Source organism: Castor canadensis, chromosome 18 (assembly GCF_047511655.1).
Source record: "Castor canadensis chromosome 18, mCasCan1.hap1v2, whole genome shotgun sequence".
NCBI classification, from domain to species: Eukaryota; Metazoa; Chordata; class Mammalia; order Rodentia; family Castoridae; genus Castor; species Castor canadensis.
In genome coordinates, this window is record NC_133403.1 from 3,914,799 (window position 1) to 3,940,707 (window position 25,909).

The 25,909-nt window shown below is 44.2% G+C and overlaps 1 protein-coding gene, 1 non-coding gene and 1 pseudogene across 15 annotated transcripts in view; 2 read left to right on the top strand and 1 right to left on the bottom strand.

Annotated features, from left to right (window-relative positions):
• Sfi1 (SFI1 centrin binding protein) overlaps positions 1–25,909 on the top strand; it is a 75,395-nt gene that overhangs the window by 27,359 nt on the left and 22,127 nt on the right. For all 14 annotated transcript variants that reach the window (XR_012443589.1, XR_012443590.1, XM_074061399.1 and 11 more), the window contains 6 exons: positions 3,659–3,776; positions 5,462–5,564; positions 18,258–18,414; positions 20,094–20,255; positions 22,736–22,806; positions 24,090–24,182. Coding sequence is in view for 12 of the 14 variants with exons in the window: in XM_074061399.1 (XP_073917500.1) it covers positions 3,659–3,776; positions 5,462–5,564; positions 18,258–18,414; positions 20,094–20,255; positions 22,736–22,806; positions 24,090–24,182 (704 nt within the window). In the remaining 2 variants the exon portion in view is untranslated. The remainder of the gene's footprint in view (positions 1–3,658; positions 3,777–5,461; positions 5,565–18,257; positions 18,415–20,093; positions 20,256–22,735; positions 22,807–24,089; positions 24,183–25,909) is intronic.
• On the top strand, positions 5,737–11,666 carry LOC109696912 (ras-related protein Rap-2b-like; annotated as a pseudogene).
• On the bottom strand, positions 25,455–25,562 carry LOC141419066 (U6 spliceosomal RNA). The gene has a single exon (XR_012443738.1). It is a non-coding gene; the product is annotated as a U6 spliceosomal RNA (small nuclear RNA).

Genomic DNA, 25,909 nt, shown 5'->3' on the forward strand with positions numbered 1-25,909 from the left:
GTAAGACTATTCTTACTAGTGTACAGCCCTATGAGTTTTGACAGGCACAGAGCCCTTTAACCACTGCCTCAGTCAGGAGTTGGAGCTGTTCCCTCATTCCCATTGGGATTTTCCTGTGCGAACCCTTTTCGCACCTTCCCTCCACATACAACCCCTGGCAGTTACGGAAAAGTTCTCTATCGACTCATATAATGCATAGCTTTTTGACTCTTCTTTCACTTAGCACAGCGCATTTGAGATTCCTTCAACTTGTTTCCTGTGTCAGTAGTTTGCATTCTTTTTTATTGCTGAGTAATATTCCATTTCAAGGATATACTCATTTCCATTCACCAGTTGAAGGAAATAATCTTCAATAATTATGATTAATGTAGGAACATTCATGTGTACGTTTCTGTGTGACTATTTTCCATATGTAAATGATCTAAAAGTAGGACTGCTGGATTGTATACTGGTAAATCTTAGTTTAATTTTACAAGAAATTGTCAAGCTGTCCGCTACAGTTACGGTACCATTTTGCATTCCCGTCAGCAATTTATGAGGATTCTACTCGCTCTAAATCTTTTTTTTTTTTTTTTTGAGGTACTGGGGTTTGAACTCAGGGCCTACACCTTAACCCATTCCATCAGCCCTTTTTTGTGAAGGGTGTTTTTCGAGATAGGGTCTCGCGAACTATTTGCCCAGGCTGGCTTCAAACTGACAGCCTGCTGATTTCTGCCTCCTGAGTAACTAGGATTACAGGCATGAGCCACTGGTGCCTGGTGCTCCAAATCTTATTAACTCTTACCATTATTGTTTAAACATTTTTTAACTATACTAATAGTTACCTGAATGCTGGACGGGTGCTCATTGTAGTTTTAATTTGCATTTCCCTAATGGTATATGATGCCGAGTATCTTTTCCTGTGCTTATTTGATTTTTGGTGAAGTGTCTGTTGAGAATCTTTGTATTTACTTATCTTTCAGTGGGACTGGGATTTAAACTCAGGACTCCATGTTTGCAAAGCAGGTGCTTTACTGCTTGAGCCACACCTCTAGTCCATTTTACTGTTATTATTTTGGAGATAGGGATCTCACAAACTGCCTGGGCTGGCCTCAAACTGAGATCCTCCTGATTTCAGCCTCCAAAGTAGCTAGGATTGCAGATGTGAGCCACTGACACCTGGCTCAAAATCTTTTAAATTAGGTTGTTTATGTTCTTATTGACTTTGGGGAGTTTTTTTGGTGGAGTACTGGGGTTTGAGCTTAGAGCTCAGGTTTGCTAGGCAAGTGTTCCACCACTTAAGCCGTACTTGCAGCCATTTTTGCTTTAGATTTTTTTCAGCTGGAATCGTGATTTTTGCCTGGGACCATCCTTGGACTACAGTCCTCCTGCCTGTACCTACCACGTAACTGGATTACAGGTTGGAGCTACTGTGTCTGGCCTTTTTTTTTTTTTTTTTTTTTTAAATATACTAAGCCAGGTGAAATGACACACACTTTTAGTCTCCAACTACTTGAGAAGTTAAGGCAAGAGAACACTTGAGTTTAGCCTGGGCAACATTTTAAGACATGGAGGTCATACTAATAGAAGGGTAGTGGCAGGAAGGGGGAGGGTAAATGAAGAGGGTAAAGGAGGGTGAGTATGTTTGAGGTACTGTCTATATGCACGTGAATGTGTCACACTGAAACCTGTTGAAGTCATTTTAAGAAGGGGAGAAGGGGAACAGAGAGAATAATGGACAGGATGAACCAAACCAGGGCACAATGTATGTATTTATGGAAATGTCACAACGATCTCCTCTGTATAATTATCATATACTAATAAAAACTAGCTTAGTTGGGCACCAGTGGCTCACACCTGCAATTCCAGCTACTTGGGAGGGTGAGATCAGGAGGATCTCAGTTTGAAGCCAGCCTGGGCAAATTGTGAGACCCTCCCCCCAATCTTGAAAATAAGTACAGCAAAATGGACTGTAAGAGTGGCTCAAGTGGTATATCAGCTGCTTTGCAGGCGCAAAGCCCTGAGTTCAAATCCCAGTGTCAACCAAAAAAACAAAAATTAGAAAAAAAGAAGGTTGCAATTCATATCTTAAAATGGGCAGGTGAACTATGGATTAAACATGAACAAACCATAGGAGCCTAAAAAAAACATTTCAAGACCCCATTCAAACAATCTGTACATATGCATGTGGACATGTGTGTACATCTGGGAGGTATGGAATGTTCTGTATGCAATATATGTATGCATGCGTACTCTGCTTCCAAGTCTTCTGGGAGCAGCATGATTTGCAAATGTTTTCTCCCAGTCTATGGCTTGGCTTCTCTTAACAGAGCAGAAGTTTTTCACTCTAAGCTGGGTGTGGGGCGCACACCTGTGGTACCAGTTACTCTGAAAGTGGAGTTAGGAGAATTGTGGTTCGAGGCCAGCCTGGGTAAAGTTAGTGAGAAACCCTATCTGAAAAACAAGCTAAAAGCAAAAGGACTGGGGGTGTGGTTGAAGTGGTCGAGTGTTTGCCTAGCAAGTGTGAGGCCCTGAGTTCAGTCCCCAGTACCTCCAAAAAAAATTTATAATTTTTGTGAGTTCAGTTTATCCATTTTTTTATTTTATGGATTGTTTATAAGACACACACATACATGTAGTTGTAGTTTTGATTTTTTTTTTTGAGACAGGATCTTTTTATGTAGCCCATGCTCACTTGAACTCATTATCCTTTCACCGCAGCCTCTTGACTGCTATGATTACAGCATAGATGCACTATGCCCAGCTTTTTTTCTGTTGAGATGAGGTCTTGGGAACTTTACTTTTCTTGGTCTGGGCTGGCCTGAAATCATGATCCCCTCACTTCAACTTCCCGAGTAGCTAGGATTATAGGTGTGAGCCACCCTCCCAACTCAGTCTTTCTTTTTATCTTGTTTGTTATACTTCTCAATTATTATTTCAAACATTGAGCTTATGCATGATTTCTCCTTACTTAACTTCATATTATGGGAAAATGTAAATATCTACAAAACCGAATGAGAGAAGTATGAACTTTCCTGCATCCATCACCATTTTCAGCCGACTTCAACCCCACCCATCTCATCACATCCCTGTCCTCACTTGTTTTTCTGCTGCCTATTCGTTCACCATCATTTCTGAAAATACTGTAGCGCAGATCCCTTAAAAATAAGGGATTTTATTTCTTACAGTGCTGGTGATTGCATTCAGGACCTGTGCTTCTAGGCCAATGCTCTACCACTTAAGCCACACCCCAAGTCCTTTTTGCTTTTACTTTTTCAGATAGGGTCTTGTGTTAACTCTGCCCAGGATGGCCTCAAAGCATGATCCTCCTAACTCCACCTCCTGAGTAGCTGAGAATACAGGCATGAACCACCATGCCTGGCCAAAAATAAAGGATTTTACTATGAAGTATCTCTGAAAAGTCCAACACATTGATTTTCCTTCTAAGTGCTTTTTAAATGTCCTCACTTACATAGTCTTCATGTGTATACTTGAATCCTGATAAGTTTTGCAACCCTTCACAATGCTTTCAGCAGGGGGCACTTGAAGACTGGAAGGATTTAGGTGTTTAAAAGTGGAATGAGTACCGAGAGCCTCCCGGAGTTTTATCTTAACCCAGAGTAATGCATCTCTCTCCACCCCTTAAAAAAAAACCAACCCATCTGTTTGTCATCTTTAGATGCAAAGCGAAAGATGCGATGGGCCTGGAAATCCTGGTTGATCCACGTGGTGGTTCGGAGGACCAAACTCGAGATGCAGATGACTGCTCAGGAGTTGAGGCAGCGGAGCATGCTATGGTGAGTGCTGAGAGCCCCACAGACCAGACCGTCCGCTCACCTCAGCCTCTTCAACCCACCTGAAAACAGTGTGTCACACACAGCATTTACTGATCACTTGTTTGCTACCAATTGAGTGCTTGCTGTGTTCTCAACCTCATGTTAAGGTCTGTGTGTTAATTGTTTAATGTGAAGTGTGTCATTTAACCTTTGTCGTAAATTATAAGCACACTATTATATGAGATATACAGTAAGGCTCAGAAAATGTTGAGTAACTTGTCTGAGCTCATGTGAGCTGTAATTGTCAAAACTAGGGCTCGCCACCCCTTTCTCTTAACTGCTACTCTGCACTGCATCTGACCAGCATCGTAGGCACATCAGAGGGACAAAGTCAGTTTACTTTCAAAGCAGACATGTGGCCAGGCATCGTGGCCCATGCCCTATAATCTTGGCTACTAGGGAGGCTGGGGTCTGAGGGTCACCATCTGAGGACAGGCAGAGCGTGAGAGCCTATCTAAAGAAAACTAAAAGAAAAAAGAAATGGCTAGAGGTGTGGCTCAAAGTGGTAGAAAGCTTGTCTAGCAAGCTGGAGCCCTGAGTTCACTCCCCAGTACCACCAAGAAAAATAAAACATAAAGTGTAACAGTGAGCCGCTTTGTAATGGGGCTGGATCCCCTGTTCTTCATCTCTGGGGCTCTCCGGATCCTGAATGGCACTGTGCTAAACGCTCAGGAGCGAGGCACAGAGTAAAGCCTGGGCAGCTTTGTGGCTGCAGGGACTTGGGTTTGAACCCCTGCCCCAGCGTGTGTTTCTGGGTCTTCTCTCCTCTCCCAGCTCCCCTTTTCTCATCTGTGTATCCTGGCTTCTTGGGAGGCGAGGATCAAGAGGATTGTGGTTTGACGCCAACGTGGGGAAAAAAGTGAACAAGACCCCATCTCAAGCAACAAGCTTGTTGTGGTGGTGCATATCTGTGGTTCCAGCTATGTGAGAGGCATAGGTAGGAGGATTGTAGTGTAAGGCTGGCCCCAAGCAAAAACGTGAGACCCTGCCTAAAAAATAACTAAAATCAAAAAAGGGTTGGAGGCATGACTCAAGTGGTAGAATACCTACCTATCGAGCATGAGGTCCTGAGTTTGAACCTCAGTACCACCACCAAAAGAAAACAAAAAAAGTAGAAAAGAAACCAAGACTGAAATGAAAACCTGGCTGGAACCAGTAGGAAGGGAAGGGTTCCAACAAGACTGGAAATCCAAAAGCCACTTTTTGATTTTTGGGCAGATTGTTCTGTGAAATCTCCTGATGTTTAAATGTGGGCAAGACTCATAGTTTTAGAAAAATAAGCTGTGTGGGCCAGAGCATGTCTATGGTGCCTAAGGTTGGATTTTTTTTTTTTTTTTTTTTTGGCAGTACTGGGGTTTGAACTTGGGGCCTCACACTTGGTAGGCAGTGGTGAGCCACTGTGCCAGCTGAAGTCTGGGTCTGACACTGGGAATCCTCAGCTTCCAGAGCTTCGCTGGCAGCAGGAAGACTGGCTCTTGGTTATAGGTTTTCTCTTCAGCGGTGAATCCAGCAGATAGCATTCTAGAGGTAACACTGTGAGGGACCAGGCTGTCAGCTGAGGAGCCCTCACCGTCCTCCCCTTCTCCTTCCGGCACAGCTTTTTTTTTTTTTGTCTGATGAGCACCATCTTTGATTTGCTTTTTCAGGGTGTGGTGGGGCAAGTGGAGGCAGCAACTAGGCGAGGTCCGCGTGAGCCGCGCACTCGAGGCTATAGCCGTAAAGCACAGGACCCTGATCCTTCAGCTGCAGGTGCGTCCTGTGTTGTTGGTGGGAAGCCATCTTGTCCTGGTTTTTGTTGGGAGGGCAGCCCCAGCGCTGAGGAGGGGTGGGAGCAGAAGCAGTATGGAGGGCTGAGCACTTGGAAGGCCAAGTGCTCTTGTTAGAGTAGGCAGAGGCTTGCACTCCATGTGATGTGATGCCCATGCCGCAGAGGCAGCTTCTGGTAACTATGGAGCTGAAAGATTTGTCACTTCCTTACAAACTGGTCAAAGAAGCAGCAGTGTATTCTGTTTCCTCATTACCTGTTTTTCTATAGCAAAATAGAAAACAATGGGTGCAGAAAAGAAACTAAGACTCAAAAGAAATCCCTGCCATTTTCTTACAGCTTCATTTCTCTTACAGGTCTCTTTTAGGGAAGCCACTAGCTTTTGGTCAGTGATAAAGGCCTAAAGCCAGTATTAAAACTGGTACTAAAAGTGTGCTAAAACTTTTTACAGCCTTTGACATCTCTCTGAATTTCTGTCATTTTGTGTGTGTGTGTGTGTGTGTGTGTGTGTGTGTGTGTGTGTCTGTGGGGTTCTCAATAGTGCTGCCAAATTGTTGAAAATAGAACACACTTATTACTAAGTTAGGACTGAGTATCTTTTTAATTTGACAACATATTATGTAGTCTATCCCAATATATGCAGACCCCATGTAGATAGCACATACAGGGGCTAGAGTTGTAGCTCGGGGTTAGAGGACCTAGGTTTAACCCAGTATCCCAAAAATTGCATGTGCAATCATCTAAATTAGAGGTCAGTAAACTGTGGCCCAAATTTGGCCTGGTTTCTGTTTTTGTTTGTTAGGACACTCCACACCCATTTGTTTATGTAGCCTCTATGGCTGCTTTTAGGCTACAAAGGCAAACAGTATCTGCTGAGAATAACAGCAGCAGCAGCAGCAGCAGCAGTATTTTTTTCTTTCTGTTCTTTTTCTGATGCTGAGGATCACACTCCGGCCCCCACACAGGTTAGGGAAGTGCTTCGCTGCCGAGCTGTACTCCCAGCCTGGCAACAGGAGAAAAATTGTGGTCCTTCTTACACTAGGCTGTGGTCTAACAGCTTTACGCACATTATCTCATTGGCTTTTCATAATTCTGGTTATTTTTTGAGATAGGTTCTCATTATGTAGCCGAGCTTGCCCTGGAACTTGTGATCCTCCTACCTCAGCTTCCTGAGTGCTGGGATTACACACCTGTGGCCCCACACCTGGCTCTGTTTCTTTTTCTCTGTTGAGAAAACTAGGAAAGTTAAATAACTTAAACCAGCAATGGTCAGGATTTAACCCATGTAGCCTGAGCACTGCAGAGCCTTTCTCTTAACCACCATGCTGTGTGGTCCTTACTGTAGACTTGTAACTCTGAAGGCAGGTGGAACTGATGTGGGTCGATGTCAACAGGAGCATAACGAGACGTTCTGTCATGGGATGTGCACGTGTTCCTCCCTTCACACAGCCACTTTGAGAGGCTGTAAACTCCACTGACGTTATTATTGCTCAGAGCATTTGCAGAGTTCCTTTTTTTGCAGTTGGCTTCAAGGTTTGCAACAACAGATTGTTTTTGGTTATAGAGGTTTTCAGGCTTTGAGGATGGATTTCACTTATGAAAACAGCCAGAGCCACTCAGACTCAGATCCAGTCAAAAATGTGAGTCATTATCATTAGAGCTGCTGCTTTGCAAGCACTGAAGCCCTGAGTTCAAATTCCAGTTCTACCAAAAAAAAAAAGTCATCAAGATATTATTTATACTGACCCCAAACCAGATGAGGCTTGGCGACTGGGCTTTGTTGTGTGAATATTAAGTTATAATGCTTTGTGTCTGTCTGATAAGTACCACATGGCTTACCAAGTATTTACACTTAAGTCATTTCTCTTAATCCTCACAGTATCGCTATGAAGCGTGGGCCAGGGTAGACCTCATGAGATAGGTGAGCCTTACAAAAATTGCATTCAGATGTTTCAAATGTAGAAACATACAGCAAAACATTTATAAGAACAGTGACACACATGCAAGTATCCCCATCCAGATTTAAAAGGTGTTATCTCGTTCTATACTTGCTCTACAAGTTTTAAAGAGAGGGCTTTGTCAATGCACTGCCCTCTCATCTGCTGCCTCCCTTCTCAGAGACAGACGTTCTTTTAATCCTGATATGATCACTTGCCTTTATTTTGTTTTCTTGGAAAAAGGTGTGCATACATATTCATAAAGAGTAAATGTTATTTATTTGCATAGCTAAAATATTTATGAATGATGTCCTAATATTTACTATGTAGGTTGCTTCTTTTTATTCTTAGGTTGCCTTTTTTTTTTTTTAAATGCAGTGCTGTTTTGGACATTTGTCCGTGTGGGTACACAGAGATCTCTCCTTTTTTTGTTGCTGTGCTGGAGATCAAACCCAGAGCCTCCTGCATATTAGGCGAGTGAGCGACACCCCAGCCCTTACAGAGATCTGTTAATTGTATGTTATGCCCTTCGTGTGAATAAGGCACAGCTTATCTGCTCAACTCCAGATGGACTGTCGGTTCCTCTGTGTCTGTGCCTGTGCAGTTACAAACAGTGCTGCAGAGAACACTATGAAACCTGTCCTCCTCGGTGTGCAAATGTTTGTCCAGTCTGGTTTTTACCCAGCTGCTCTCCCAGGCTGTCCCAATTCAAGTGCTAATGTTTGAGTTTGAACTCTTTCAGGCTCATCAGCCATTGCAGTGGCACAGCTGCTCATTTTTACCAACTTGATGCCTAATGGCAACTCATGTTTGCTCTTTCATGGATCATGGTGAGGCCCTGCTCCTTTCCATGAGTTCATTTGCTGTTGGGTTTCTGCTTGTGATCACGTTTACTTCCCTTACCCCTGCTCTTCTTTTGGGTGTTTGCTCTTTTCCTTCTGATTAGTAGACACAGTTGTTGGTTCTGCTTCCTAATGCTTTGCTGTAGCTTGCGGTCTGTGTGAATGGTACTATTTTCATTAATTCCAGTGTGGCCTCATTTATTCCTTTACCTTGTGGTTTGGCCTTTAATACATCTTGGGTTTAATTGTGCGAAGCAGGAAAGCTGATCGTTTCCCATCTGCATAACCAGCCCTTTTTTGTGATGGGTTTTTTGAGATAGGTTTTTGCAAACTATTCGCTTGGGCTAGCTTCGAACTACAATCCTCCTGAGTAGCTAGGGTTACAGGCATAAGCCACCAGTGCTTGGCTCTGTCATTTTTTGACAATGATTAATGATGCCCCCATGATAGACAGTCTCACATCTACTCATGCATCTGTTTCTAGACTCTCTATTCCCTTGCTTTAATTGTCTCTAAGCCAGCATCTCACCATTTTAGTTACCATTTAGTGAAGCAGGTAAGAGCGAGCACAGGCTCTTCCCCAGGAGGCATCTCAACGTCTGTCACCTGCTAGCTCTGTGCCTGTGAATGGGTTGCTGCCTGTTCCTCATTATGTTGATACAGATGGCAGCAGTAGCTGCCTCATGAAATTGTCAAGTAGTTAGTGTGATGATACATGTAATTGCTGTGAGCAGTCCCTGGAGTATGGAAGTGCTCAACAGGTGCCAGCTGTTTATTAGTATTCTTTCTGTGTTGCTAGGGTTTGAACTCACTAGGCAGATGCTGTGCCAACTGAGCCACACCCCCAGCCCTTTCTGCTTTAGTTTATTTATTTATTTATTTATTTGGGGTGGTACTGGAATTTGAACTCACGGCTCATGTTTGCTAGGCAGACGATCTACCACTTGAGCCACTCTGCCAGCCCTTTTTTGTGTTGGGTATTTCTGAGATAGGGTTTCACGTATTTGCCCTGGTTACCTTGAACTTCGATCCTCCTGATCTCTGCCTCCTTGAGTGGCAAGGATTACAGGCTGAGCCACTAGAGCCTCGCTCTGCTTTAGTTATTTTTCAAATAGCTAGCATCTTGTGTTTTTGCCCAGTACTGGCCTGGACTGCAGTCCTGTATATATCACACCTGCATGCTCAGCTTATGATTGAGATGAGGTTTTGCTAACTTTTGGCCCAGGCTTGTCTTGACCTGGATTGTTCTGATCTCCATGTTCTGAGTAACTGGGATTATAGGTATGAGCTACCACGCCCAGCTATATCTACATAGCTCTTAAAGAGTCTACATATGGGAGAGGGTCTTCTTTATTCTTGTTCTTTTTAAAATATTGTCTTGATTATTATTCTTTCCTCTTATTTTAGGGTCAAGCTCCACAGCAAAACCTATTAGGATTTTTATTGCAGATACTGACTTTTGACATGAGGTTGGGAGAATTGTCATGTTTACAATAAAAGGCCATCCCATCCATGAATATTGACAAGTATGAGAGGAAAGTAGGAAGGACAGCCATGAGCTCACGGAGCCAGACCGGATGGGCTTGCAAGCTGCACCCCATAAAGCTTTGGCTTTTTTTTTTGTTCCAGGAGAGGTGGGAGCTGCTGGCTGTGAGCAGAGGAAGTGACGTGATTGCATGTACCTTTTAGCAGGGTCCCTCTGCCTCATAATTTGGTGCCTTTGGGATAAGGAAGGGACATAAACTTGTGAATATGTTTGTGTGTTTTTGCTTATATTTCTAAAATGAAATAATGGAAAAATAAAGCAGAAACTTACATGAGGAGGGAGAGAACTGCAGAAACAGTGTACTTCTGTGAGTTAATTTTATTGCATGGTTTTAATTTTGGAGCTATGTAAATATTTTACATAATTAAAAAACCAAAAACAAATCAAAAGGCAATTCATAGAATTTTAGCTTGGTGTGGTTGTGCATGCCTATAATCCTAGCTACTTGGAAAGTGGAGGCAGGAGGTTCGAGAGTTTGAGGCCAGCCCAGGCAATCATGGTTACCCTATCATAAAAACAAAATACAAAACAAAAGGGCTGGGAGCATTGCTCAAGTGGTAGAGCACTTGCCTAGCATGTGGGAGGCCCTGGGTTCAATTCCCCTACCCTCAAGAACCAAAAAAATAAAGCAAACCATGGAATTTTAAAGCAAGCTGAAACAACATATCAGGTTTCTGGTAATGACTACACAAAAAAGAATTGCTTCATGGAACTTTAAAATATGTATTTTGAATGTTCTTTTTTTTTTGTGGTACTGGGGATCAAACACAGGACCTCAGAAATCCTAGTGGAAAGTGTTCTCAGGACACACAAAGTGCACTCCATTGGTCTTACTGTTACTGGCAGGTTTGGAACTATGTTAACACTATCATTGTTACATCGTAAGATAAGGCAAATAATTATGACACTGCTGTTAGGAGTCAGGATTTTCGGTATAAAAGAAAAGATTACAAATACAAAGTCAAGAAAATTAAATAACAACTGTACTCTACAGTTGGAAATGTAAATGTCTGGAGCCAGCCCAGGCAGATAGTTCTCAAGACCCTATCTCAAAAATACCCAACACAAGAAAGGGCTGGTGGAGTGGCTTAAGTGCCTGCCCAGTATGCGTGAAGCCCTGACCTCAAGCCCTAATATCACAAAAAAAAAAAAAAAAAAAACCAAAGTATTTCTAGCTGGGTGCCGGTGTCTCAGCCTGTAATCCCAGCTTCTTGGAAGCCTGAGATCAGGAGGATTAAAGTTTGAGGTTAGCGTGGGCAAATAGTTCAAGAGACCCCATCTTCCATCCTCGTCTACAGCCTGGTCAACCAGCAGAGCTTCCAGGACATCAAGCCCATGCGGGATCAGATCATCCGCGTGAAGCGGTACAAGCGCGTCCCCATGATCCTGGTGGGCAACAAGGTGGACCTGGAGGGCGAGCACGAGGTGTCGTAAGGCGAGGGCAAGGCTCTAGCCGAGGAGTGGAGCTGCCCCTTCATGGAGCCCTCGGCCAAAAACAAAGCCTCGGTGGATGAGCTGTTTGCCGAGATGGTGCGGCAGATGAACTACGCGGCGCAGCCCAACGGCGACGAGGGCCGCGGCTCGGTCTGTGTGATCCTGCGCACAAAAGCCAAACGCACCCAACCGTCTTCATGTGATTTCTTTTCTTGTTTGGAGATTGGAGACGACTGTGCATTGGCCGGGGTGCCCGGGAACCCGGTTGGCTTCCGTGGCCAGGATCCCCTGCCTTCACCCTGTGTCCGAGGGGCTGTCCCGTCCTGACCATCCGAAACCCTGGTGGAAATGTGGGTCTTTGCAGCATGTACGTTTCTCGTTGATTTCGGTCGACGCATATTTTCCCATGCAAGTAGCCGTGAAGGCGCTGTATTGGCAGCTTGACACCGGCGATCAAAAGTTTCAAGCCTGGAAAAAATGATGGGGAAGGGGAGAAGTGGAGAGGAAGAAGGTTGGATGTTCTCTCTCTCTCTCAGTCTCACTCTCACTCACTCATTTTCTAGTTCGAAGTTTTAAATACATGGAAGGAAGGTCGGGAAAACCATATGAAGGAGCAGGAGGAGGGGAAGAAACTTTTGTTTTTTCCCTTGTTTTCCAGGAGTAGCTGGAAATTAAGATCGGGTTCCTTTTCTGCCAGCTTAGAAGGGCAACCCCGTGCGTGACTGATTGCGATTCGAGGATGTCTATGCAAAGTTGGATTCTTGTTCCAGTATATCCAATCTGAAGTATTGCACATCTGAACTGGGACTGTTAACACTGATGCCAGTACAGTGTGGGTTGCCAGGAAGTGTCTGTTGATATTTGTGGAAAAAAAAATCTATTTTGTTTACCTACTCTATCAAAGGGGAGTCTGGGGGAGAATGGTAGTACTTTTCTCTTAATCAGCTGTGAAAAAATGTTACAGACCTGCACATTGTTGTGTGTACTGTTGTGTGTGTTTTTTAAGTTTAGCTTTTTTTTTTTTTTTTGGTTAGCAGTAACATTTTACTGACTAGCTTTTAAAAATACAGTACAAAGACTTCGCAAATGTGATTCAGGGCCCCCAGTACCCCTGTGTCTGCAGAGTGCCTTCAAAACTCAGCTGTTCCAGCCGGTGCCAACCTGTGAACTTCCCACCAAATCAGAATCTGCTGTTCCCCCAACTGAACCACTTCCCAGTTTTCTTCCTGAAAGAGTCAGGACAATAGGGCCTGCTGTTTAATGAAATTCTTTATTATTTTCAGCCTTTAAAATGCAATGTCCATGTCTTGCAATGGTTTTTTTTTTTTTGCTTCATTTTGTTCCACCTTCAGGTATTTAGCTCCCTTTTCATATTATTTTAAAAAAATATTTCGATTATCTGTTACATGGTGTTCCTCCAGAAGCAAAGAGCAAAGTTTTGCTGTTGTGATGTACCAAGAAAATTCTAACAAATTGTAATTTTTAATTCCACTCATTTAATCATTGTCTCTTCAAATTAAGACTTTTAATACAAATGTCATTTTTAAAGAAACAAAGCCAAAAAAAAAAAAAGAGAGAGAGACCCCATCTTCAAAATAACCAGAGCAGAATGGACTGGAGGTGTGGCTAGGGTGGCAGAGAGCCTGTTTTGCAAGTGTGAAGCCCTGAGTTCAAACCCCAGTCCCACCAAAAAACAGTATTTCTAAATCTTTTTACTGAAAATCTAAAAAATGGTAGCAATGGTAGAGCTTATCATGTTCTTAGTACCCAAGTGTTGGTCTGTAACATTTCACACTGGAAGGAACCAGGGGCAGGAAATAGTCAGACTAAGTCTAGGACGTAGTGAGGAAACTCACAAAAGCTAGTGGGGTTGTATAGAAGGACTCAGGAGCCACTTTGAAGGACACTCATGGCTAAGATAGAAAACTTGGGGGCATCAAAAATGTTGATGATGGTGGTGCAGGTCTATAATCCCAGGTACTCTGAGAGGCAGAGGCAGGAGGATTGCAAGTTCAAGGCCAGCTCAGGCAAAGTTAGGGAGACTCTATCTAAAAAACAAAATAAAAACAAAAGGGCTGGGGGTGTGGCTCAAGTGGTAAAGCACTTGCCTAGCAAGCAAGAGACCCTGAGTTCAATCCCCAGTACTGAGCTAAAAAAAAAAAAAAAAAAAAAGCCTACAATGGATTGAAAAATCAAATATCTAAAAATTTGAGATCAGGAAAATCACTGTTTGAAGCCAGCCAGAGGCTTGTGAGACACTATCTGAAAAATACCCAACATAGAAAAACAGAGCTGATGGAGTGGCTCAAGGTGTAGGCCCTGAGTTCAAACTCCAGTACCTCAAAAGAAAAAAAAAGCCAGTGTGTTGTATATGACCACAATCTCAGCACTGAGGGATGATGGGTTCAAGGTCAGCTGGGACCACATAGTAAGATCCTTTCTCAAAAAAACAGTAAATAAACAAAAATGAACAAGGAACTCAGTGATCATTATTTTGGGGCATTAGGGCATTAACTCAGTTCTTTGAAAATTAGTGAGGGCAACAAAATTATGCATATATCCCACCTCTGGTACAGACTATACCTTTAAGAAAGCAGATAATTAAAAAAGAAGGTGGCTTTTTTTTTTTTTAGTGGGAATGGGATTTGAACTCAGGGCTTCACACTTGGAAAGCAAGCGCTCTACTGTTTGAGCCACTCCTCCAGTCCGTTTTGCTCTGGTTATTTTGGAGATGGGGTCTTGTGAACTATTTGCCTGGATTGGCCTTGAGCCACAATCCTCATTGCCCTCCTGATCTTGGTCTCCCAAGTAGCTAAGATTATAGTGTGAGCCATCCGTGCCTAGCTAAGAAGGCTTCTTTATAGAAGAATTCCAGTTAATAAATACAGCTGGGGGGTGGGATTGTGATTAAAGTATTAGAGCAGCACCTGCCTGGCAAGTGTGAGACCCTGAGTTCAAATGCCTGTAACCACCAAAAAAAAAAAAAAAAAGTTTACAAACTAGAAGCAGGAGCTGGTGGCTTGGCTAAAGAGGTAATGCATCTGCCTAGCAAGCAGAAGGTCCTGAGTTCAAATCCTAGTACTGACTAGATAAATAAATGCAACAGGAATAGTGGAATTATAAAATTGCTACTTTGCCATCCCTGGTGAGGACATGGCTCTAGGCAGCAATCAAAGCATGATGGGAAACATTAGGGACCCTCAGAGTAACTAATCACCAACAAACAGTCTGGGCAGCCAAACACCACACCTCATGACATGGTCTCACGAGGTGCACAGCTGCACTCAGTTCTTGCCAGCTAACCAAGTAAACCCTCAGTTTATGGGAAATCCAGGTGTCAGAGGAACAAGATAAAGACACCTTGAGGAGATAGTCAAGTCCAGTGTAACTTTCATAGGGTAGCTAAGTTGGTTTCTTTAAAAGATTAATGACTTGAAAAAGGCCAAGGAAGGAAATTGTCATATAAAAAGGAGAGATTTAAGTGACATGACAACCAAAGCAGACTAAACTAAAAAGGACCACACTGGCTGCTGTGTTAGGAATAGACAGAGAAGGCCAAAGATAAAAGGCAGGGAGATCAACAAAATTAAAGATAAGGGCAGAACAGGTTCTGCCTGGAATTGAGGTGGGGTGAGAGGGAGAGTATGGGAGCGGGGTAGGGGGAGAAATGACCCAACAGTGTATGCACATGTGAATAAATGAATAATGATAATTTTTTTAAAAGGCAGGGAGAAAGGCTGGGATGTAGTTATTGGTATAGTGCTTGTGCAGAACATGAGGCCCTGGATTCAATTACAGCATCGCGCACACACAGGCACACGCACACACACGCACACACACACACAGGCACACACGCACACGCACACACAGCTGTTACAAAATTCCAGGTGAAATTTTGGATTAGGATGATAGCAAAATGGTGATTAGTTTCTGGATATATTTTGAAAGTAACTAGTAGATGGGATTTTCTAATGGGTAGCTAAGATGTGGTTTCAGAGAAAAAAGTCCAGGATGACTACCAGCTTTGGGTCAAAGGAGCTGGAACAATGGGGTTGCCATTTACAGAAACCTGGAAGACTGAGGGAGGAGCAGACTTGTGGAGGATTGGGAGGAGCTCTGTTCTGCACTCTGTGCTCATCCTGATGGGCCCTTTGAGTGTCCAGCACAGGGGGGCAGTGAGACGTGTGTCTGCAGTATTGAGGGGAAGACAGGAAGCGCACACTTGGGTAAAAGAATAAAGGGAGTGGGTGAGAGTCAGCAGCTGGAGCAAGGGGGCCTGTAGGTCTCCTGGAAGCCAGGAGAAGGAGAAGGATCTGCATTGTCAGACGCTCCCGGCAGGTCAAGAAAAGGCAGGGCACACTTGACCTTCGGATTTTGTGATGTGGAGATCACTGGTCCACTTGATAAGCACAGCTCCCAGGAGCTGACGGGAGTAGGAAAGAAGTTACCAGATGGATAGCGCTCAGGAGCTCGGAATGGAAGGAGAGCTCGAGAGCTGCTGGTGGCCGGTGCCCTTGGGAGTGGAGTATAGCTTTGTGTGAGAATCAGTTCTGCCTTTCAGAAAGTATTTTTGACAAGTTTTTGCCCCCAACTTTTTATTTTGGGCAAATGCCAAATCTCAGAAAGATGGATACTATCTGTACGTCACCTGGTGTAATCCATGGGTAACATTTTGACACGTATGTTTCTCCTTCATCAGTATAAATAAACAAATATATAATTATCATATTTTTATTTTATTTTATCATTTTTACATTTACTCACATGTATATTACATTGTTTGGGGCACCTTCCCCCAATCCTCCTTCTGGGCAGAACCTGTTCTGCCCTCTTGTTCTCTGATTTTGTTGAAGACATAAGAGGTAATAAGAAAGACAGTGTTTTTGCTAGCTTGAGATAAAGATAGGTACACAGAGAGATTCCTAGCGTTGCTTCCATGCACACGTGTATTGCAACCCACATTGGTTCATCTGTACCTGACCTCTTCAGTATTTCCTGGTCACCTTCCCATAGTGGCCTCTGCTAGGTTAATATTACTATATTCACTCCTCTACAGTGAGCACATCAACCACATTCAAGTTTTAGGTTTCCTTCCCTGTCCCTATTCCTCCCGTGTGCAGTTTCCCTTAGCGTGTGACCCATGCCCAATAATATTACTGCATTTGTTTTAGGTCTATAATCCGCAAATGGGGGAGAATATGTGATTTTTGGCCTTCTGAGCCTAACTTTGCTTAAAATGATACATTTTTTATTTTTATTTGTTTATTTGAGATAGGATCTTAGTATGTAGCCTAGACTGGCCTCAAACTCAGATCTTCCTACCTCAGCCTCCCACGTGCTGGCATTACAGACATGTGGTACATCTGCCTTTAAGTGTGAATATATTTCTGTTTTTTCTTGAAAATCCTAGACATAAAGTTTACCGTATTCTACAAATACAGACGTTCTTCCATATAAATACAGTACTATTATCATATTCGGTGCAATTAATATTGATATATGTATCAAATAGCTCATATTAAAACTGGATATTGCCATTTTTGTAGATATCAAAGAGGCAGTGAGATGTATGTCTGGAGTGTTAAGAGGAAGGTAGGTGTACACTTGGGAGTCCTTGCAGGGAAGAGATATTTATTTTTTTTGGCGGCACTGGGGTTTGAACTCAGGACCTCATACTTGCTAGGCAAGTGTTCTTACTGCCTGAGCCACTCCACCAGCTCAGGAAGTGACATTTAAAGCCAAGAAACGAGGTCCAGCATCCAATCAAAGGTCACCTATTACTTTTGGTTGTCAGTTTTTGGGAGATGTTTTTGTAGAATGGGAGAAAAGCAGCATATTTGTCTGATTTTTTTTTTTTTTTTTTGTGGTACTGGGGTCAAACCCAGGACCTGGTACATGCTAGGCAAACACTCAGCCACTGACCTCTGACCTCTGTGCCCTGTCTGTTGATTTTAAAAACCAGTGTGAAACTGAGGATGCAGAAGAGGTTGGGGGAAGGGCTTTCCAGGGATAAACTTGAGACATTGGGTAAGGATGAATATAGCCATAGTGGGGGTGACCTTTGCTGCCAGTGTGGATGGTTTGTCCCAAGCAGTAGAGAAGACAGAGCCTCTTGAGCAGGCAAGGGTAATCCTGGAGCATCATCATGGAGGAAATTCTCTTTATTGTGTTTATTGGTGAAATAGGCACAAGGGTGATCAACTGAGAGGAAGGAAAGAGGAGGTGTTACAGGTGTAAGAAAAGAGGACATGATGTCTGAATCATCTTTACTCTCAGGCGTGTGTTAGCATACTACATACACAGAGACTTTCTCAGGGGTGCACATTTGTGGATAGTCTCAGGGGAGCCTCTTATAGACCCTCAGCTTGAGTACATGCCCTTCCCTGGGCTTCCACCTCAAAAAACAAGACAGACCCTCACACACCCCAAATTGGAATGAATGATATCACCCTCAGCCTGTCCCTGCTTCTTGTCTGAGCACTGATTTAACTATTCCTTTTTTTGGGGGGAGGGGAGTGGTACTGGGGTTTGAACCAGGGCCTTTATCCTGAGGCACTCTTCCAGCCTTTTTTTGTGAAAAGTTTTTTCAAGGTAGGGTCTTGCAAACTATTTGCTTGGGCTGACTTCAAACCACCATCCTCCTGAGAAGCTGGGATTACAGGTATGAGCCACTGGTGCCCAGCTCCGGCTTCCTTCTTAAAATAATAATAAAAAACCCATGAAACAATTACTTTCTGGACACAGAATACACTTCTTGCAACCACAGGTTCCCATAGCTGATGTCTTGCAGGGGATCACCACTGCCTTGTTTCTGATTTTATTCTTTCCAGTGTGATTCTGCTTCATTTCCTCCCTCAGCTGTATTTCCCCTCTCTTTCTGCCTCTCCATTGATCACTGACTTTTCCTCTGGTTTTTAGGCTTGGTCACGGTGGCAGGAACAGCTCTTGCACAGGCAGAGGGAGAGGGAGAAGGTGGTCTCTGCCGTGCGACACCATCAGCAGTGGCAAAAACATAGGTCCCTGAAGGCTTGGCTTGAATACCTGCATGCCCGCAGAGCGAAGACTCAGCAGAACGGTGAGTAGGAGACAGGCTGGGTCCAACTTCTGTCCTCCCTGCTGCCAGTGGTACTGCGTGAGGAAGAAATGCAGCCATGTCATGCTATAAACTTTGGAGAAAGGAGATTGAGGAGAAAAACACTTCATTCTTGATTCACACTTACCTCCTCCTGGCCTTTACTTCTATGCATGTACTTTATTCAAATGTAGGTTTAATTATGGTGATTAATGCACATATTTTATTTCAAGTAGGGCTGTCCATATTGTAATTAATGTGACAACTACAGTTCTGTGTTGCGCTTTTTTTAAACACTGTTCTGTGTCTTCATGCATCATAAATGTTACTTTTTCCTAATGTTTTTTTTTCTTTAGGAGCAACTCTTGGATGGTAGTTTTTTTTATTGTTTTGGCAGGATTGGGATTTGAACTTAAGAGCTTCATGCTTGCAAGACAGGCACTGTACTTCTTGAGCCCCATCGTCCAACCCATAAATGTTATTTTTTAATTATTTTATATTTTCTATTTGGCAGTACTGGGGTTTGAACTCGGAGCCTCATGCTTGCTAGGCAGGCGCTCTTACCACTTGAGCCATTCCACCAGCCCTTTTTTGTGATGGGGTTTTTTGAAATAGGGTCTCGAATTTGCCCAAGGCTGGCTTTGAACCGTGATCCTCCTGACCTCTGCCTCCTGAGTAGCTAGGATTATAGGTGTGAGCCACCAGTGCCTAGCTATTTTTTTATTTTGTCTTATAGGATGACTTCCCTGAATTGACTTAGCCATTCTCGTATTGATAGATACTTGGATTGTTTCTTACTGGCCTCAGTTATGCAAATAGATGAGATTCATGATGTCAGGTTTTTTGGGATGCTATTTTTATGATTTAGCTTCCTAAATCAGAAGTAATAGCACATAGGAGCGTGATCATCAGTGCACTGTACTTGAGCTTTCACAGAAGTGAGTCAAGCACTGTGCTGTCCCTGGGTTAGATCGTTGGCTTTCTCTCTGTAGAACTCTCCTATGCTGCCACCGCTGTCTCTTCTGAGACTTTTACTGCGTCTGTCTGAGAACAGTTACAGTGAGCAGGTAGTGGCTGTCTGGCGTGATGAACCACAGACTAGCACCCACCTTCAGCTGTAGCATTTGAATTCCAGGCCTGGCTGCCTGCTAGTTCCTGGCTTCAGCTCACCAGGCCATCAGCTGAGTAGGGTTGAAAGGAGATGCAGCTGTCAGCTGGGATCAGCCAGACACTCAAGAGAGCCTTGCCAGTGTGGCGACCAAGATTACGTGTCATTGTCTCAGTCCCCAAGTCTTGTCCAGGAGGCAGCTCTGTAGAGGCAGGAGTAAAAGAGGGTCCTCTCTGAATGCATCAGTTGGTGACCAGAAGCCTGGCCCTTGGATAGAACTGATTTTATTGTACCCTCCTCCCTAAAGTCACAGGCCTTTTTCCTTCTCTTGGAGAGAAGGCAGATTGGTGGCTCAGGGATTCCTAATGATCTCTAGTGTCAAACTTTTTTTTTTTTTTTTTTGGGCTGAGAATCAAACCCAGGGCCTTGAATATGCTAGGCACATGCTCTATCAGTGAGCTATACTTCAAGCCTTATTAATGAGGTCCAGCTCATCTTACAGAGGCTTCCAGCTCATCTCCCCTTGGTGGGTGTGTGTTGGGGGGGCAGCACCTAAGCAGTTTCTCTGTTGCAGAGATGGCGGCGCGATTCCACCGTGTCACCGTGCTCCAGATACACTTCTGTGACTGGCAGTGGGCCTGGGAGCGGAGGCAGAGCTTGGCTGCCCAGCAGGCTCTGGTGGAGGAGCTGGCCAGGAAGATGGTGCTGCGCAGGGCCTTGACACACTGGAAACACTGTATCCTTGTCAGCCACCCGGGCCTGTCCACCCCTCAGCCAGAGCAATCCAAGCAATTCAAGACAGCCTTGCTTTGTTGACTTCATTTTTTGTTTTTGTTGTTTAATTTAGAATGTGCATACAAGTAGTACTTACAACATAGAGTTTAATGAAAAACAGTAAAATAAACACCTGTGTGCCTACCACCCAACTTAAAAAAATAGAAGGTTGCTAGCGTCCCCGTCTGCACCTCCCCGTACAAACCCCTTTCTGCCCCATTTCTATTATTGTTTAATTGCTTTTCTGTACTCACTAGATGATGGAAATAGTGACAAGTGTCTGTCCCTCAGTGACACCATCACTATAATCATAGCTTCCATCTACTGAGCTTTCTCTCTGTGCACATTATGCCCCATCCTTTTTGTAGTCCTGTGAAACAGGCGACCCTGTGTCCATCATGGGTGAGGAAACAGGTTCATTGGCCCGAATCATGGCACGGCACGGGCAGAACGTAGGCCTTTGTTCCTGTGCCCACGCTTTTAATCATTGCCCTCATCTGTGCCCAGTGTGAGGGTTTGGATTGCCTCTCATGTTCATCCATGCATTCATTTGTTCAGCACAGTCTCAATTCATCTTAAACTCCTGCTTAAGTTCCTGTATGTGGGGAAACACAAAGACTCACAGTATTCGTTGTCAGGTGGGAAAGTAGACATGAAAGCAGGTTTTGACTGTGGTTTAATAGGTGCTGTCATAAAGATTTGTATCAAAGCTAGCTGTGGTGGCATAGGTCTGTAATCCCAGCACTCAGAGGCTGAGGCAGGAGGATTTTGAGTTTGAGGCTATCTTGTCTCAAAAAAAAAAAAAAGTGTGTGTGAGGGGGGCCCAAATGGTAGAGTGCTTGTGAGGCCCTAAGTTCAAACTTCAGTACCACCAAAAACAAAAAAAAGGCCAGCCACACTGGCTACTCAGGAAGTGGAGATAGGGAGGATCTTGGTTTGAGGCCAGCCAAGGCAAAAAGTTCATGAGACCCCCATCTCAAAAAACAGCTGGGCACAGTGGTGCATGCCTGTCCTCCCCAGCTACATGGGAAGTGTAAATAGGAGGATCTCAGTTCAGGCTGCCCTGGTCATAAAGCAAGACCCTATCTCAAAAATATCCAATTTTGCCAGACTCTGGTGGCTCATTCCTATAATCCCAGCTATTCAGGAGGCAGAGATCAGGAGGATCGCTGTTCCAAGCCATCTCAGGCAAATAGTTCACAAGACCCTATCTGGAAAAAAACCATCATAAAAAAGGGCTGGTGGAGTGGCTCAAATGGTAAGAGCGCCTGCCTAGCAAGCATGAGACCCTGAGATCAAATCCCAGTACTGCCAAAAAAAAAAACCCCAGAAAACAAAGCAGTTCCAAAGCAGCTGGTGGAGTGACTCAAGTGAGAGAACGCCTGCCTAGCAAGCATGAGGCCCTGAGTTCAAACCTCAGTACCACCAAAGGGGAGTTAAAAAAAATTTATCAGAGCCACTGGAGATTGAGGCAAGGAAGTAATGCTTGAGCAGAATGTAAATCTTAGGATGGCGAGTTCTTCCAGCAGGGAGGCTGAGGGCATTTCACGTGGAAGGGATGACATTCATAGGTTCACAAGTGAGGAAAAACATTCAAGTGGTGAGTTACTGGTGGGAGGATTGATGCAGACTGGGGACCAGCCCAGAGAGCCCTTGTGTGCAGCACTCAGGAACTTACTGTTTTCCTGAAGGCTGGCACTGGGGAGCTTCTGGGGTTTACATGAAGAGAGCAGTTCAGGTAGACTGTTACATATGTGTATGTATGTGTGGGTGTATATGTGTGTGTGCATGCATGCGTGTGTGTGGTACTGGGATTTGAACTCAGGGCCTTGTGCTTGCTAGGCAGGCGCTCTACCACTTGAGCCACTCTGCCAGGCCAGATCCATGCTTTAGAAAGGAAGTGCTAGGTTAGAGCAGAGGAGAGTGGTTTGCCCAGTGAGACTTGCTGTTGGGGAGTCATGAGTACCATTCTTGAGTTCAGGTGAACTGCAGGGGATGGAGAGAACAGAGGTTCAGGAGGAGAGCAGATGGCTTAGTGGCTGAGTACGTGGGGATGCGGGAGGGAATAGAGTAAAAATAATTTTGAGGGTTTTAGTACCAGCATCTGACTGGATGGTGATCCCAGAACAGAATGTGGAGAAGGAGCAAATTGTGCTTGTGATACAGTGATTTGAAATGCTTACCAAAATTGGTGGCAACTTATCTCAGGTACTTTTTGTCTTTATCTAATGAGCGTCTGTGAAGAAGGAGGCAAGGCCAGCTGTTTGATAACTCCCATGGCTCCCCTTTACTTCCCTGCATCACCAGGAGACAGAGGTGGACATCGCCCACTTGGCAGGCCTGTTACCCTAACAGTCACAACCCTTCGGGTGGGTCATGGGGAACAAATGCGCTGCACGGGGGAGGGAGCCTGGTTGCAACTGGAGGCCTTAACTCCTGAAGTTGTGCTGCTGTGTGCAGAGGAAGCTGCCCAGTGCCAGGCAGCGGAAGAGCACCACCGACTCAGCCTGCTGGTAAGAGCTCCGTGTCCTAGCTCGGCTCCACTTGGGGACCCTGACCTCTATCACCTTGGCTTCTGAGTGCTGCCAGTCCTGGCTTAGCTTCAGTCACAAAGCCTCCATTAGTTGTCTGTGTCCCTGTTTGCATTTTGAATCAGTGAAGGTAATGATGTGGGGTCAGAGGGATTTGAAGCCATGAAGGAGCCAGAGAGGTAGTCAGATCCTGGGGTTTTGTACAGGATGGGGCCCTTTTGAGTGGCAGAAACCTAATCTGTATCATTGATCAGGTCAGGGTGTTGAGCTTGAAGCAAGGTCAGGACAGTTGGTTCCTGTTCTACCGTCACCACATGAGGTGATCACCAAAGACTCTTAGAAGCCTCTGGGACTCCATACAACACAATATGAAAACTCCCTAACCTATTCTCTTCCCTTCACTTTAGGGCAGTGGGGCAAACAGGCTTTGCGTAAGTCAGATGTGAGGCATTTGTGATGGAGCTGGAGCCAGGCCTGACTGTCCTGCCCCGATCCCAAGCCCCCTACTTGCCCAAGGGTTCCTTCTAGTCCACTCTAGCAAAGCTGCATTTATATTAATTTATGCACTGCCCTTGCATGGTAAAAAACAACAGACAAAAAACACCACCGTAGGCAAAAAGTCTGGTGTGTGTGTGTGTGTGTGTGTGTGTGTTGCTTGGGATCGAATGCAGGGCCTTGTGCATGTGAGGCAAGTGCTCTACCAGATGCACCCCAGGGCCCTCCCATCTCTACATCTCTATCTCTGTCTGTCTGTCTGTCTATATATTTTTTGAGAGACAAAGGCTGTTTGGTCTTTGTACAACTCTTTTTTATCTGAGTCATAGGAGCATGGTTCAAGTGGTAGAGCGCCTAGCTAGCAAGCATGAGGCCCTGAATTCAAACCCCAGTACTGCCCAAAAAAAAAAGTTGGTTTGTCTGGATCATAGGGAGCCTCCTTGTCACAGGTGAGAGCGTTTGTTGTGTGGTATCGGTGGATAGTAGGAAGTTGCTCAATCAGTATTAAGGGCTTGCTGTGCGGGCTGACTTGTATTAGGCTCCCCAATTTATTTTCAGAGCAAAGAAAATCTCTAAGGGAACAGAGTGGCCCTGAGTGGCCCTCACTGAACTTTTGACCTTCCCAAGTGCCTGCAGGCACTGCCTTCTGTTGTCCACACTCAGAGTCCCCGCTTGCCAGGCAGATGCTGTACAAGTCACTTGAGCCATGCCCCCAACCCAAGTTTACAGATTTTGCTTCTTTGTAATTACTGTATCTTTTCTTTGCATAGCATTTTTGCTTTAGAGCCCTAAAAGACAATGTGACCCGAGCCCACTTCCAGCGGATCAGAAAGAATCTGGCTCACCTGCAGCATGACACCACGGTGAGGGCTGTCTTCTAATAGTCATTCTCTCTTTGTAACCTTTGTGCTCAGAGATTTAAATTTTAAGACTCCAAAACTTTAATGGCTTTACTTTGGGAATCTGTACCTGCTATTAGGGCTGGTGGAGTGGCTCAAGTGGTAGAGCACCTACCTACCAAGTATGAGACCCGGAGTTCAAACCCCAGTACCACTAAAAAAAAAAAAAGAAGGAATATGTATTTGCTAATAGAGAAACTCTTATTTTAGCTTTGTGCAATCCCCATTTTTATCCATTTGCTGAGAAAATTAATAGTTGGCTCAGAGTCAGAGACCATAAATTTTAACCCTGCTGTAGGGAATATGGTAATGCAAACACATCTTAGGTCTTCACTACAGGAGGCTGTGCTTGTGTTTCTGTTACAAGTCTCTTTTCTTTATCTGAGAGCAACAACTGTCTCTCTTCATAGATTTTGTTTCTGGGTATAGGAGGGGGATAGGTTGCAGTGGTAGTGTTGTTATGTTGTGAAAATGTTCAAACATATAGAAAAATAGAGTAGTGTGACAAACATCTATATATTCTTTAACCTCAACATGTATTACTATTTATTTCAGGGACTTGTATGTGTGTGTGTTAGTGGGATTTGAACTCAGGGCCTCAAGCTTGCTAGGCAAGCACTCTACCACTTGAACCATGCCCCCAACCCTTTCTGCTTGAGTTGTTTTTCAGGTAGGGTCTCCACTTTTGCCTGGACCAGCCTTACATGTGATCCTCCAACTTTGGAATCCTGAAGCCCAACCTCTGCCTCAGTTATTTTTCCCCAAATTGCATCAAAGTAAATTATAAACAACATGACACTGCACCTAAACATTTCAGTGTGCATCACCCCAAAATGAGGATGGTCTGTTACATAGCCACCATGTCGTTACTGTCTCTTAACAAAATTAACAGCAATTTCTTTACATTATCCAACGTCCAGTCCATATTCACATTGCCACAGTTGTCCCAAAATGTCTGTTAGCTGTTTTTCAAAACCAGGATTGAATTAAGTATCGTTCGCTCCATTTGGTTATAACATCCCTCCTTTTTTATTATTATTTGAGACAGAATCTCTCGAAGTAGCTCAGGCTGGCCTCGAACTTGTAATCCTTCTTCCTCAGCCTCCTGAGTGCTGAGATCACAGATGCGTGCCCCCACACCTGGCGGGTAACTGTGTCTCTTAAAACTTTTGAAGTAAATCAGCTTCTTCCCCACCCTGTTTCTCTTTCACGTACGTTAATTACTTACTTTCTTTTTTTAATATGGAACGCTTCACCAATTTGCGTGTCATTCTTTGCGCAGGGGCCGCGCTAGTCTTCTCTGTATCGTTCCAATTTTAGTATATGTGCTGCCGAAGCGAGCAGCTACTTACTTTTTAAATTGTGGCAAAGCACACACAGCACCAATCTGTCATTTTAGCCATTGTGAAGTGGCATTGAGCACAGTCACTTTCATGTGGCCATACCCTATCCATCTCCAGAAATGTTTTCAGCTGGCAAAACTGCACCTACGCCCATTAAACACTCGCTCCCCAGCACCCTTCTCCCAGTCACTGGCAGCCACCATTCGAGTTTGTCTATGCATCAACTACTCTAGAGACCTCAGAAGCAGAACATCCAGGGTTTGTCCTCTCATGACTGGCTGATTTCACTTAGCATGATTATGCTTTTTCTTAAAAATCACACTGGCTTTTTTGTACAGTGTTCCTTAT